Source organism: Clavelina lepadiformis, chromosome 2, assembly GCF_947623445.1.
Source record: "Clavelina lepadiformis chromosome 2, kaClaLepa1.1, whole genome shotgun sequence".
Classification (NCBI taxonomy): Eukaryota; Metazoa; Chordata; class Ascidiacea; order Aplousobranchia; family Clavelinidae; genus Clavelina; species Clavelina lepadiformis.
This window is the reverse complement of record NC_135241.1, coordinates 246,044-258,959: the sequence shown is the minus strand read 5'-3', so window position 1 is coordinate 258,959 and position 12,916 is coordinate 246,044. Positions and strand designations below refer to the sequence as shown.

The 12,916-nt window shown below is 40.3% G+C and overlaps 2 protein-coding genes across 2 annotated transcripts; one reads left to right on the top strand and one right to left on the bottom strand.

Moving 5' to 3' along the window:
* The first annotated feature begins 3,436 nt into the window (after positions 1-3,436).
* Positions 3,437-8,334, top strand: LOC143445948 (uncharacterized). The gene is made up of 13 exons (XM_076945366.1): positions 3,437-3,799; positions 3,877-4,404; positions 4,486-4,608; positions 4,697-4,821; positions 5,025-5,133; positions 5,203-5,456; positions 5,725-5,969; positions 6,034-6,213; positions 6,284-6,394; positions 6,505-6,636; positions 6,734-6,946; positions 7,047-7,901; positions 7,996-8,334. Exons 1-13 carry the CDS (start codon positions 3,497-3,499, stop codon positions 8,229-8,231), a joined length of 3,414 nt encoding a protein of 1,137 aa, XP_076801481.1. The 5' UTR covers positions 3,437-3,496; the 3' UTR covers positions 8,232-8,334.
* On the bottom strand, positions 8,281-9,315 carry LOC143445949 (peptidyl-prolyl cis-trans isomerase-like). The gene is made up of 2 exons (XM_076945367.1): positions 8,654-9,315; positions 8,281-8,587 (listed from the first exon to the last, which is right to left on the bottom strand). Exons 1-2 carry the CDS (start codon positions 9,088-9,090, stop codon positions 8,461-8,463), a joined length of 564 nt encoding a protein of 187 aa, XP_076801482.1. The 5' UTR covers positions 9,091-9,315; the 3' UTR covers positions 8,281-8,460.
* Positions 9,316-12,916: the final 3,601 nt, after the last annotated feature.

Below are 12,916 nucleotides of genomic sequence, written 5' to 3'. Positions count from 1 at the left end.
GTTTATTGCCAGCGCAGCAATTTAAGTAATCGATCAAACGCATGTGTATGACGCCTCACCCTTACTTTTAATTTGTAGTAGGACAGATTGCTTGTACACCATTTCTTAGTAAACAACGTCGCTGGTTAGGATTAGGTAATGATATCATTACGTCAGAATTTAAAAAAATTGTCAGAAATAAATTACTGAATTACTTAAAATTATTCAGTTTAAAAAAACAGTTGTTTTTGAAAGCTCTACGTACCGCTTGTTGTAAACCTTGTTTATTTGAAGTTCCCCCTTCAGTTTATCAGTTGATTAATCCCTGACCCGCTTCTCTCATTTGAACCAATAAAGAAAAACAAGCTACTGCGCATGCGCGGAAATGCGTCACCCGCTGTCATTTGGCGATGAAATGTTATCGGAGCAAGCTGCGCTGAGAAACATTCCGTATTGAAGAAACATTTTGGTTGGTGCTTCACAAGATTTTTATAAGTCAAGTTTTATAAAACACAATTCCTTAAAAGTACTATAGGCAGATTTTGAAGGTCCGATGGTGTATTAATTACCCTACATCGACGCAAACTTCTTGTGGAGAAATGCAACAATGTATTGTAATGTAACTTGCTGGTATTGAGGTAAATTCACATGCACACCGCTTGTAGGCCTTCGGGAAGTTGTAAGGTTTAGTTTTATCGAAAACGATGGCCGTGTGTGCTAACTAACACCGTTGTGTTGTATGTGCGGCATCATTTTATGGGCAAAGCGAAAAGGTTAGTATTTATCAGTCGTAATATACAAGAAAGTGTCAGCCTCAAATTTTATTAACTCCTCTCCTTACCTTAACACGTCACGGCCGCCATGTTTCTACGGTGTCCCAAATGGCTGTCCCGTGACGTCATTTCTCGCTCATTTTATTCTTTGTTTAATCGTCCAATCAGAACTTCGCGAAGAACGCGTCATAAATTCATTGAAGGTCGTTGTAGAGGTCCTTTGTGATTGAGCTCGGTTTGTTATATTGCTTGTGTGTGTCTTCTCAATTTCGGAACCAGCTTTATGCTGGCGCTTTTAAAGGTAGTTTTACGCCCAAGGTTAATTTGTCCAAGCTCTTCTGTCAATTTTACAGTAGGTTATTCCTAGATTTAATGCAATATGTGAGCCTAGGTCTATTATCAAGCATCAATCATGTTCCTTGCCTGTCAGACTTATCAATATATAATTTAGTTGTGTCGTGGCATCAACCGCTCCGGAATGAAACGTTTTATTGCACAAATAACTGGTAACTTGGGTACAGCATACATTTTGTTGAATTATTAATATTTTTGTAAGTTGGTTACATTAAAGCTTAGTGCTGGCTTGCACTCGAGAGAGTTTTATAACTTGCTTAGATTCCGGTGCGTTTTAAGCCCAGCCTAGGTTGTTGGTGAGATCTTGAAATGATTCGTTCTTTGAATTTGAAAACCTATTCATAAGAATTTAGGCCCAAATAATACACAGCGTGCATCTAGAAAAGCACACAAAATTAGAACACTTGAGTTGTGTCTTCCATACTCCCTCTTAAGTGATGAAGCATAATTGTTTATGCTGATCTTTGTCGAATCCAACTTAACCGTTTTTGTGAAACCAATGAGCGCACTAGCGACACCATGGATATGGTTACCAACCCTCACAAGAATATAGATTTTATGTTGATAATTCCTTGCGTGTTTCAAAAATAACTTGTTACTGGCAGAATGCACATGTATTCAGTGCTTACGAATGTCGTGGTTACGTTAATTGTTTAAATTAAAGCCGTCAACATGCGGTCTTATCGAACAATCTGTATAATGGTCTATTTCAAACCAAACAAATTTGTTGCGGCGACGTTGAAACGCTTCGTTTGCTCACCTGACGTACGTCATACAATGGCGATGGGACACGATGTCTTTTCGTAGGAGATTTACGAAACCTACTCGTCCAAAAAATTAGTCAAGTTCTTCCTCTCAAAAATGGTTTAATTTTAATTGCAACAGGATTAATGGAAAATACTAATAGAACGCGCCATTTCATCAACTGTAATTGCGATTGTGTCAAAATAACATAAATTTATACGTCATAAACTGTTTAACCTGTTTTAAATGATGAAAGTTTGGGATTGTGGAAGGTAAATTTATACTTAAAAAAAGACGGTAAAACCAGCGCAATAACTGAAGACAAAACATTAGCAGCCGTTATGAAACCAAATAGGTTTATTCTCAATGATCAGCCCATGAAAATAAAAATGTCTAGGCTTATCTCTCGTTCAGAGTTTAAGGAAAAGTGTGCTGAGTTTGAAACGTTTTGTTAATATATTTCATAAACGATGGTGTAACTGGTTGCCCCAAACATCTACTAGAAGGAAATGTAGAAGTTCACTGTATAGTAGTATTTTTCCTGCTCTACCTTAACTTCCGGTAGTTGTATGTGTAAGCTTTCCACGCGTAACGAGCTTAAACAGTTTTGGAAAACGATTAAGAGAAGATAAGTTTGCCCTCTCCATTAAAAATCTCTAAACGCACCCTGATAGTTGTCTACAGGAAGGGCGTCACGTTCGAGGTTTTAAAAAGAGAAAAGCGCGGATTGGTTTCTTTATTTTATTGCGAGAGCATGACCTCAAAATGCCGATGAGTTGGCTGCCTAGCGCGCCCTGCCGATTTTATTTAGACAAGAAACCACATGGCCTATTTCCACTAGAAGTATTGTCAAAAGAACTGGTAGCTGGCCAAACTATTCAAGCAGTGTCCTTAAGTTACCACATACATATTCATAAAACGCTCTCTCATTTTGACACTTCTTGTTAGATTTACCTTTTTTTTTCTATCAGTCTCAAATTCTGGGCCTTGTCGCACGTTCTATTTCTCAGTGGAACACTTCAATGAAATAGCAGTTTTTTGGTTTCACTTTCTAGTATTAATCAGAATTCTGTTTTAATTTACAACTTATTAATCACATGCTTTTCACAATAATGTTGTTAATCAACTACACTCGTTATTTATTAACAGAATTTGGGTTGGCATTTCTGGTACCCTAGCCTAAAGTTTGGGGTTAACTTTTTGGTGTAAGCTTCTTAACTTATCTAAACATAAACTTGTTTTAAACCAAAATTTTCTGAGCAAACGTTGAATTAGCAAACAACAGAACTGAAGCTTACTGCAAAGTTTTAAATTGAGTGATACAGTTTTATATATGTTGCATGTAAAATGAACACAACAAATAACCGAAAGTGCAATGGACAAATGAAAAAAGTTTCAAAACTTGAGTTAGCCTGATACTTTACCCCTACAGTTTCTTATTTAAAATGATGGTTGTTATAGTACTCTTTTTTGATACTGCAAAGCGGCCAGAAATCCATGAACCTGGTTACACATGAATCCTATAAAATGTCATTTGCATTATATATATAGACACATCAGTATGCTGGTGACAAATTAATTGCAATGTAATAAGTGTTTACTAAACTATCAAACAATTTTAGAAGCAAGATAACATTTAACTCATTATGCTAAGTATGGAATCTGCTGACATAACTTTGAGTTTAAGACCAGGGGGTGAGGACGGTGAAATCTTGGAAGATGGTGAGATTGATGATGAAGATCTTGAAAGGGATGAGGAAGCTACTGAGTCCCATGCAAATGAAAAAGATGATCCAGATGTTATTAACGATGAAGAAGCAATTGAAGAATCTGAAGATGACGATAAAAAAAGACATCACAAGAAGTCACACCATAGACGAAGAAAACGAAAACACGAAAAAGATGATCGCAGATCTGAAGAAAAAAAGTCCAGACATAAAAAACGAAAGGTAATCAAACATATTTTTAAGATGAAGACAAGGTGTTAAAAACTTTTGCATGTTGATCCAACAAATCTGTTGTGTAGGGCGAGGAAGCAAGTGAAGAGGGGGGAGACAGCCCTCCATCACGAAAAAAGAAGAAAAGACGCAAACATGGCAAAAAAGATAGAGAGAGCACAAGTCCTGAAAATGACACTGATAGTCACTACACATCCAATACAAAACGATCATCATCATCTCCACCCTTGCCATCTGAACAAATGTACGGTTATGACATGTACAACGCTATGTCCTCTACATATGATGACACAAATAACTATTCCCAATCTAATTACAACCAAACCCCGACTTACAACACATCTGGGAACATGAGCGGTTACCCATACAATGCTGACACCTACACACAAGAACATGATTATTCATCTGGTTCGGACTCGTGTTACAGTGATTTCGAATCACATTTGAAGCAATACCAATCATACAAACAGAACAAAGATAAAAGTGGCAGTAACAATGATGTAAGCGATGAAGATAATTACTACAGTGTGGGATTTGACACTACCGAGCGTAGAAGACGTCACCAAAATGATGATTCCCGCACCAGCAGAAGACAGGTTTGTGCAGAGGGTAGAGATGGTTTCCTTTATTGAAGTATTTACCCATTTTTTGAACTAATATTTGAAATGATTGTGTAGCATGGCGATAAACGAAGAACAGCATCATCTAGAAACATGGGGACACCCAGTGATGACCGCAGCCATACTTCAAAGGACAACCAACCTGTCTGTCGATATTATCAGGAAGGACATTGTGGCAAGGTAGCAAGATGTAAAATTGTTCTGACTACCTACTGTATGAAGCCGATTTGATGCCTTTTTTTACTACAATGCGGCGTTTTTATATCAGGGTGAAAAGTGCATCTATCGCCATCAGTTGGGATCAAAGAAGAGGTTCAAAAAATATAGTGAGCTCTGTCATCATTATATGAATGGGTATTGCCAACTTGGAGACAAGTGCAACTATATGCATGATATCCTTTTTCAACTTTCTAAATCTAATTGTAATTTTGCGTTAATCTGCTTCATTTATCAAAACTCTCATTTTGTCAGATTTTATCAGTGAGTAAGTGACTGTTCCTAAATAATCCCATTGATCTTGTTAACACCAAATGTCTTCATAAGTTCAAATCGATTTGTGTCATATTTGCCTTAACTCGCTATATTCATGTCACACAAGAGTACCCATGCAGATATTTTCACACTGGCACACAATGCATCAGCGGAGAGAATTGTCGGTACTCACATGACCCGCTGAACGAACAAACTAAAGAAATCATTGAAAAGGTTTGTTGAGTTCCTCTTTGGTTTTGTTCCGGTCTCTAGAGCCGGATATTATTCTGTCCATCTTCACAGTTCCAGGAAGAAGGGCTCCGGGAATCAAAGGAGATAGAAGAGCTGGAGAAGGCTGGGATCAAACCACTTCAGAAACCTCCTCCAGGGATTGGATTGCTTCCAACTCCACCAGCCGGAATGGCTCTCGTGTCTCACACTAAACTCCCTCCACCGGGACAAGGACACAGAGTGAAGAAGTCAAGCTCGAAGATCCCGTCCATATTTGACATCAAAGTCGAACCTACTCCGGAGATGCAGAAGAAGATTGATGCAAAGTGAGTAATCTTTCTCCTGCTCTGTGGCAGGTTAAGTGGCAGATTTTGAAAGAAGCGGAGAAGGTTATGAGGAAGTTAATTTATAAGATGTGCAGAGAGAGTGAGAGTGAGGACCAGAGCAAGTTAACACAGGGCATGTCTGATTTGCACAGCATCCAAGACAATAACTGGTTGGAGGCAGGAAGGCTTGTGTACTTGAGGTGAGGGAAGCGAGAGGGCATTCATCTCATAGGAAAGGTTGTTGATAAATTCTTGAAATATTTTTCAGCACCGTTACCTCCTTGAAGATGCTGGAGGAAGAGTTGAAGGCGGGAACGGTATCGATTCCAAACCCGATTCACGATTCTGCTCGCACTGGTGGGGGCCTTCTACCTATACCGGGTACAGGAACAGGTCTTCTTAAAGCCCCACTCATACCCAATTTCCCCCCAACCCCAAGTTTGCTGGGAACTCCCCCAGGACCACCAGTGATGATCCCCCCATCTGTGCCACCCCTTCCCACACTACCTCCAGGTAAACTCATCTTGGATGACACCACATCTGCCACAAATACTAACTTCAGATGTTTACTCCACAGGAAGTGCGACTCCACCGTGGATTCAACGCCAACAAGCGATGCTGAAACAGCAGCAAGAAGCGCGGAGCTTTTATGAAAATTATTACGCCACTTCCCAAACCACAGCAAAAGCTTCAGACACATCCCAAGATGAAGGGCGGCCAGGCGGGAATGTGGAGCAAGGGACATTGAACAATGCAGGTATGATATATGCCATGAAGAGTGTTATGTCATTGATTGGAGATGGAGAGCAAATTATTTGTCATAACAGGAGCCAAGAAGAAAGATGAAGAAGTTCCTGATGACGACCATCTTGATCATGAAGATGATATTAAAGTGGATGAGGACGTTATTAGAATGGATGACCATGAGGAGATAAATGGTTAGTAATTAATTAGTAGTTAGTTAATGGTATCTATGATGTAGTAATGGCATTTGTTGACACAGCCCCCTGTGTGAACCGCAGGAAATTATTTGTTGAACATTTTGCAGAATCTGTTGTAAGGGTGCCGGATTTCCTCCCAGCGAAGCAGAAAGCTCTTTTTATGCGAATCCACCAGAATCGAAGCATGTCCGAGGAGAAGAAACAAAACAATTATCTGGACGAGGCTAATGCAAGAAAAGGTTTGACAAGCCACCTGTCCTCTCTATAAAGTCAACACTTCATGTGCGTGAGTTAAGAGAGTTTGGAAAAATTCCAAATATTCTGTCAATATTTTAGATTCTTCTGCCGATAACTGGACATACTCAAGCGATGAGGAGGACAGTTTAATGAGTTCACAGACGAAAGATCCACGCAGGATGAAGTCTAACTCATCCATCCAGTCAATCATGCAAATGATTTCAAACAAACAGACTTCCAGTGAGTCAACTGTTGACACCAAGCTTTTGTCAAAGGTGGCAGATGTCATCAGCATGACACCATCCGTGCCAGGTAGCAGGTCTCCATTGTGATTGATAAACGCATTGTTGCAAATGAAACCATATAGGTGGTAGATTGTAAACAATGTTACAGCAGGTCTTATGTTTTGTAGGACTTTCAAAGACTCATAATGCAACAGTGATATCAAGTTCTGTGGGTAAGACGATGATGTCACCTCCGCAACAAAGACCACTTCACCGCGAACGGAAGAGTAGCAGCAGCGACATGAGCCCAAGCCATCCATCCCAGCATCACCACCCACTGAGACGTCGCCTCTCAACCAGCGAGCTTTTGAAGGAACCTGCCACGATTCCGTTGGTGACCAAACACAACACAGACTCGATCCACTCTGCGCATCCTGATCCCAGGATGTCGCTCAGTCGATTGTTCGGGAAAACAAGAACTGAGTTTAAAGCCACTCTTCCTCATTTCAGTAAAGATGTGATATTGCCCTCCAGTAATCTTCGAGGACTCAGAATAACTCTTTCATCTGACACTGCCAAGTCAAATGTTTCCACAGAAAATGTTGACCCCCGTGCTTCCCAGTCAAGGTTGAAGATGGACCCCAGGAGTAAAGGGAAATCCCTTAATGATCCCCGTTTGAGGGGGAGGGCAACCTCGATTACAAAGACCTCACCTCCCCACATCGCAGCGTTACAAAAACCGAAGCAGTTCATCCCGCCAAAACCCACTGCACTTCTGATGAAACCCTCCTCATCAGTGATCCCAAGCCTGCCAGAGCTCAACTTGGACTTTGCGAGCATCCAGGAAGATAAAACGAAGTCGGCAGGAAGTGAGAAAAGTCCAACAAATAGTGAAGAGCCACTGGTCAGACTCCCAAAGTTATTGAGAGGAAGTGTTCGTCCAGCAAACAGACGCATTAGCCAGTCTCCACCGAGGAATCAATCATCAAAGGAAGATTCTACCTCACCAACTGCTCCGTATGATCCGAGGTTCATCAGGGCAGGTGGGGCAATTTCACAAGTTAAAAAATACATCTTTCGAAGTATATAATAGTATTGGCTTTTATTATTGCTGAATTCATATTATTTCTGTTGTAGCCGCTTCTAGCAAGCCTGCCCCATACGATCCGAGAGTTTTGAATCATCAAACAACAACCGCAACAACGACCAGCGTTCCCCCGCTCTACGACCCGCGCGTTTCGAACAACGACGCCCAAAAACGCACCATACCACTGCCAAAACTCACCCCTGCACCGGGCTACATTGCTAGACACTCCCCTGAGAAAAACGGTAACTCGCATGATTTGCCTTCTGGTGAAGCCGGGGATTTTTGAGATTATTCTTGCCTGTTTTTGTCTGGTGCTTCCAGCCTGTGTACACATCTTATTGGCTCACCATTTCAGTTTTATTAAATTATATTTTACGAGCAGCACAGAATCTTTTTTTCATTCTTCACTTGACAATAATGAACACAGTTCACACAAAATCCTGATAACCCTGACTCTTATTCAGTGAGTTTCGACTTCAAATAATGACAATCAATCTTCTAAGCTGTATTAGCTTTCACTCATCGACCTCTCCACAGTCTGATATGGTCACTCGTTCACTGGTGTGTCCCGCATGCGACCCGTAAGATTCCATTTTCTTCACCACGTCCATCCCGTCGATCACATTTCCAAACACAACATGTCTGTAAAATAAAAACTATATAACAATATTTCACATGGGGGCGGTACAGAACGTTCCTGCTACTTACGCTCCGTCCAACCAGTCGGTCTTCGCAGTACAAATAAAAAATTGCGAGCCATTTGTATTTTTTCCTGCATTTGCCATTGACAATATTCCCGGGCCTGTGTGCTTGAGGTCGAAATTCTCGTCCTTGAACCGTTCACCGTAAACACTTTTTCCACCTCTGCCGTCCCCGCGTGTTATGTCTCCGCCCTGGCACATAAAGTCTGGGATGATTCTATGGAACGGACTCCCTTTGTAACCAAAGCCCTTCTCGCCCGTACATAACGCAAGAAAGTTATCCGCAGTCTTGGGAACAACATCTTTGCGGAGTTCCATTGTGATGCGGCCGGCCGCTTCATCGCCGACTTTTATGTCAAAAAAAACTTGGGGATTTTTAGCTGGAGCTTTCGAAGAAAAGCAGCGAAAAAATCTGGCGCCCATCATATTTGCAGGAGGTCGCATGAAACAAAACAAACTGCGAGTTCTCTATCTGTTCAAATGTGAAATTGTATTAAAAAATAGCCTACTTGTACAACTTTGGTTAAACAATCCTCCTGACAGTTGTGCACTGAATATTAACACTGTAGCTGCATCTACCGTAAGCTTCTAACAAACAGTTGTCGCTCTGACTTTCACACAAAATCAAGAAATTATCGCGTGCGACTACAAATCCCAGTCAAACTTCAAACACCAACCTTGACTTGGCCTGCAAGTAGCTGAAGGTTTCAATCTAAGCCTGTGTCACGCTTGACTGGGAGTGAAGCACGTGCTTCTGTCAGCTGATTGACAAGGACGACAAAACATAGAAATCTGAAAACTGACAACCCAGTTTTTGGTGAAACTTAAAATATAAGCATAAAATTTTCAAAACAAGAAAAAATAAACTGAAGTATAAATGATTCAATCGATAAAAATGTCAAAAAAGTGGAATCGTTAAACAATTGTGCCAAGAAAGAAACAGCCAATGAATGGAAAAAGGCGGCAAAGCCCTGGGGGCTGAATAGGAATACACATTCTAGAATATAGATTCTAGAACAACGAATCCTAAAGAACCGAATCTCAAAAGATTCGAAGCTAATTTTTGTATTTTTCCCGAATCTTAAGAATTGGTTTTACTTTAAGATTAAAGGTTTTCATTGGCACGTGCAGGAGATGTCGTTGTCGATTGTTATTTCACATTCCAATATTAGGCTATGTGGTGGGTACGTTAATCGTCATGAATTAAACCGTGTGTTATGTCACTTTGACATAAATTGATAATTTTGTAAACTTGCTTGAGCCATAATAATTTTGTGAACCTATTGCAAATTCAAAACAAACGCACTGCGGATGCTTAAAATTTTTAACTTTTATGCTATTCTAGAATAGGATTCAAAATTCTAAATCCGAAATAAACTATTCTAAGTTTTTCTAGAATAATTAATCAACTATCCTGCATTGTGCATCCCTAGGCCTGAACCGTATTTGAAGGCTGTTAACTACTTTAATGCAAAAAGATAAAAGGCTTCCACCAAAACTAGAACGTGTAGCGGCCTGGGTGGTATTTTTTAATGCCATTACATCATTTCTTGCAAAAGTGCTCTGAATAACTTTGTGTGAAAACTCCTTTTAGTACGTTCTCAGGTTGTTTTCCAGCATCTGTGCTGATAAGAAGTCTTTATTGGAAATGCCCGCTTCTTAACTTTAACGCTGATGTGTCAGCTTCAACTATATATGTATCTCACATTGTTTTCCTGGCTGCACATGTTATGAAATGCTGCGTTTTCCTTGTCGAACATTTTCACTCCCATCGCTGTCACGTTTTAAGAGCTCGCACTTCCACTCGCGAGCAGAGATTGGGAGATAGTCGAGTGAATCATCAAGATAGAGATCGTTAACTGCGTGAATCAGCGAAATCAACGGACGAGCTGTCTGAGCTATTCATGGTGATTGCAACTCATGCATTAGACATCAGGTATTGTTTATGTTCTTGGTTATTTGTAATAAGTAAAATATGAAACAGGATATAGTTTGGCACTCTTAAGGTCAACTTTATATTTTTCGACACGAGCTTTCGCAGCTTGCTTCTTCAGGTGTGCTGTGAAACATGATATAATAATAATGTAATACAGTAGAATTCGCCTATAGTGACTTCGGCTATAGTGACACTTCGCCTATAGTGACACCTGTTGCAAAGTCCCGTTTGCAAACCATATGTTTTACATAGAAATGACTTCGTCTATAGTGACTTCGTGTATAAGAACACTTTGCTTACAGTGACACCACAATTCTGTCCCTTGGGCTCAAAAATTTCCGTATAAGGACACTCGTTAGTTTGTGATGCAATAATATATACTTTATCCATGCGCAAGCAAGATGATAGAAAAGGTTTATGAGCAGGCTTCATAATGGTGATGTAATAAAAGCGTATGCTACTGTGGCTGCTAGCCTTGTTCCAGGCTTTTGTTCTTGTGAGTTGTGATCAGGTTGATTGTCATTGTATAGTTTGTCGATCTAGCAACAATCGCTATGTACAATAGAACTTGCATATAATGGACACGTGTATCACAAATAACCGTATACAACGGACTAATTCTCCAGTCCCTTTGAGGAAAACAATGTAAAATACCTCGTATATAACCGATATCGCATATAACGGACGAATTTCGCTGGTCCCGCCTGGTCCGTTATATGCGAGTTCTACTGTAGTCATCTGCGGCCATTTTACCTTGACTTCGTCTATAGTGACACTTCGCTTATAGTGACACTTTTTCCGCGGTCCCTTCAGGTGTCACTATAGGCGAATTCTACTGTATTGTAATATTGAGAAAGTGTACAGCACCTATAATAAAAACCTTTGCTTGTAAACTATTTCTGTTGTAATATTAAAACCTTTCGGCCGACAAAAGGTCAGAGTATTCTAACCGCACGCAACAATAGAGTCAGATAATTTAAGGTGAATTAAGTGAAGTGAAGACACCGTCACAAGTTAATCTAAGTCTGCTCTTCAGAAATGCTTACGGCAGCGCCGGGTTATCCTAGAGCAGACATGTGCAACCAGTGGCCCGCGTGGTGCTCAGCAAAATGTTAGAACTTCATACTAGCCATCACTATTTCATGCAGTTTACATCAAAGCAATGGAAATTTTCGCACGTTGTGTATAGAGATATTTCCCTTTGTGATGCAACAATGCTGCGTTGCATAATTTCGCAATGCGAGATTAGCACTTTGAAAAAGCTGTCGTGTGGCATTGTGCAGCAAAAATCACATTAATCTGTGATTAAATACGCTTGACTGAATTTAGTTTCCTCATCTTCCATCGACAATTATTCACAGTTTTTCAATAAATTGTCGCACAAGTGTGTCGTGGACTGCATTAAATCTATTTCTTAACTATATAAACTGCATAGGAAAGTCGTTTTACGATACTAATTTTTTCTGAAAAAATCATGTGGCCCGCGTTGTCATTCAAAATTTTGTATTTGGCCCTCCAGTGAAAAAGGTTGCACATGCCTGTCCTAGAGGCAAGTATCGAAGCTGCCACATGTCCCGGGCTTTGAAAGGACCCACGCAGAAAAACTTTTTCATATTAAGGTATTAGCTCCCTTATCTAAGCTTTTTATAAATATGTGGCTAAGTTTTTAGAACACTTTTGTCAATAGCCCAAGGACCTATTTCATGGGGTGGGAGGATCGACCCCCTCCGACTTTTGAACAAGAGGACGCAGGAGAACAAATAAGAGAAATGAACACGGTCATTGATTGTAAAGGAATTCCGGTCCCAAGTGGTTACAAAAGCGCTGACCACCGTAGCACAAAAACCTAATTCATAAGCCTAGAAACAATTTTGTAACCGTCAATACAGTAGAGGTGGGTGGTCGGTACTTTGAAAGTATCGACGGTAACGGTAACTATCATTTCACGCAAATTATTTATTTAACCCAGTGCTTGCCAATCTTTTTGATGAAGGTTTGCACTTATTAGCGGCACGAAAACCCCAGCCGCACTTGATACGGTCCAAGCCGTGAAACGTTTATCAGGCTGGCCATTTCGTCATTTGTTCACTTTATCTTGGAACTACTTATTGAAATCGTCCAACCAATCAGCGCTGCTAAAGAATACCCGAAAATCAGAGACGAATTTCACCCGCACAGGAATGTTTCTATTCGTGGTCTCACAGGTTGAAAAGCACTGATCTAACCAAGTGATTACGTTTCTGACCAAAACCGCATTCTGCACTCATTTGATTTGCTGTGGATGAACACTCCTGTAATTTTATGAGTTCTTGGATGGCATCTTGACTGAAACGC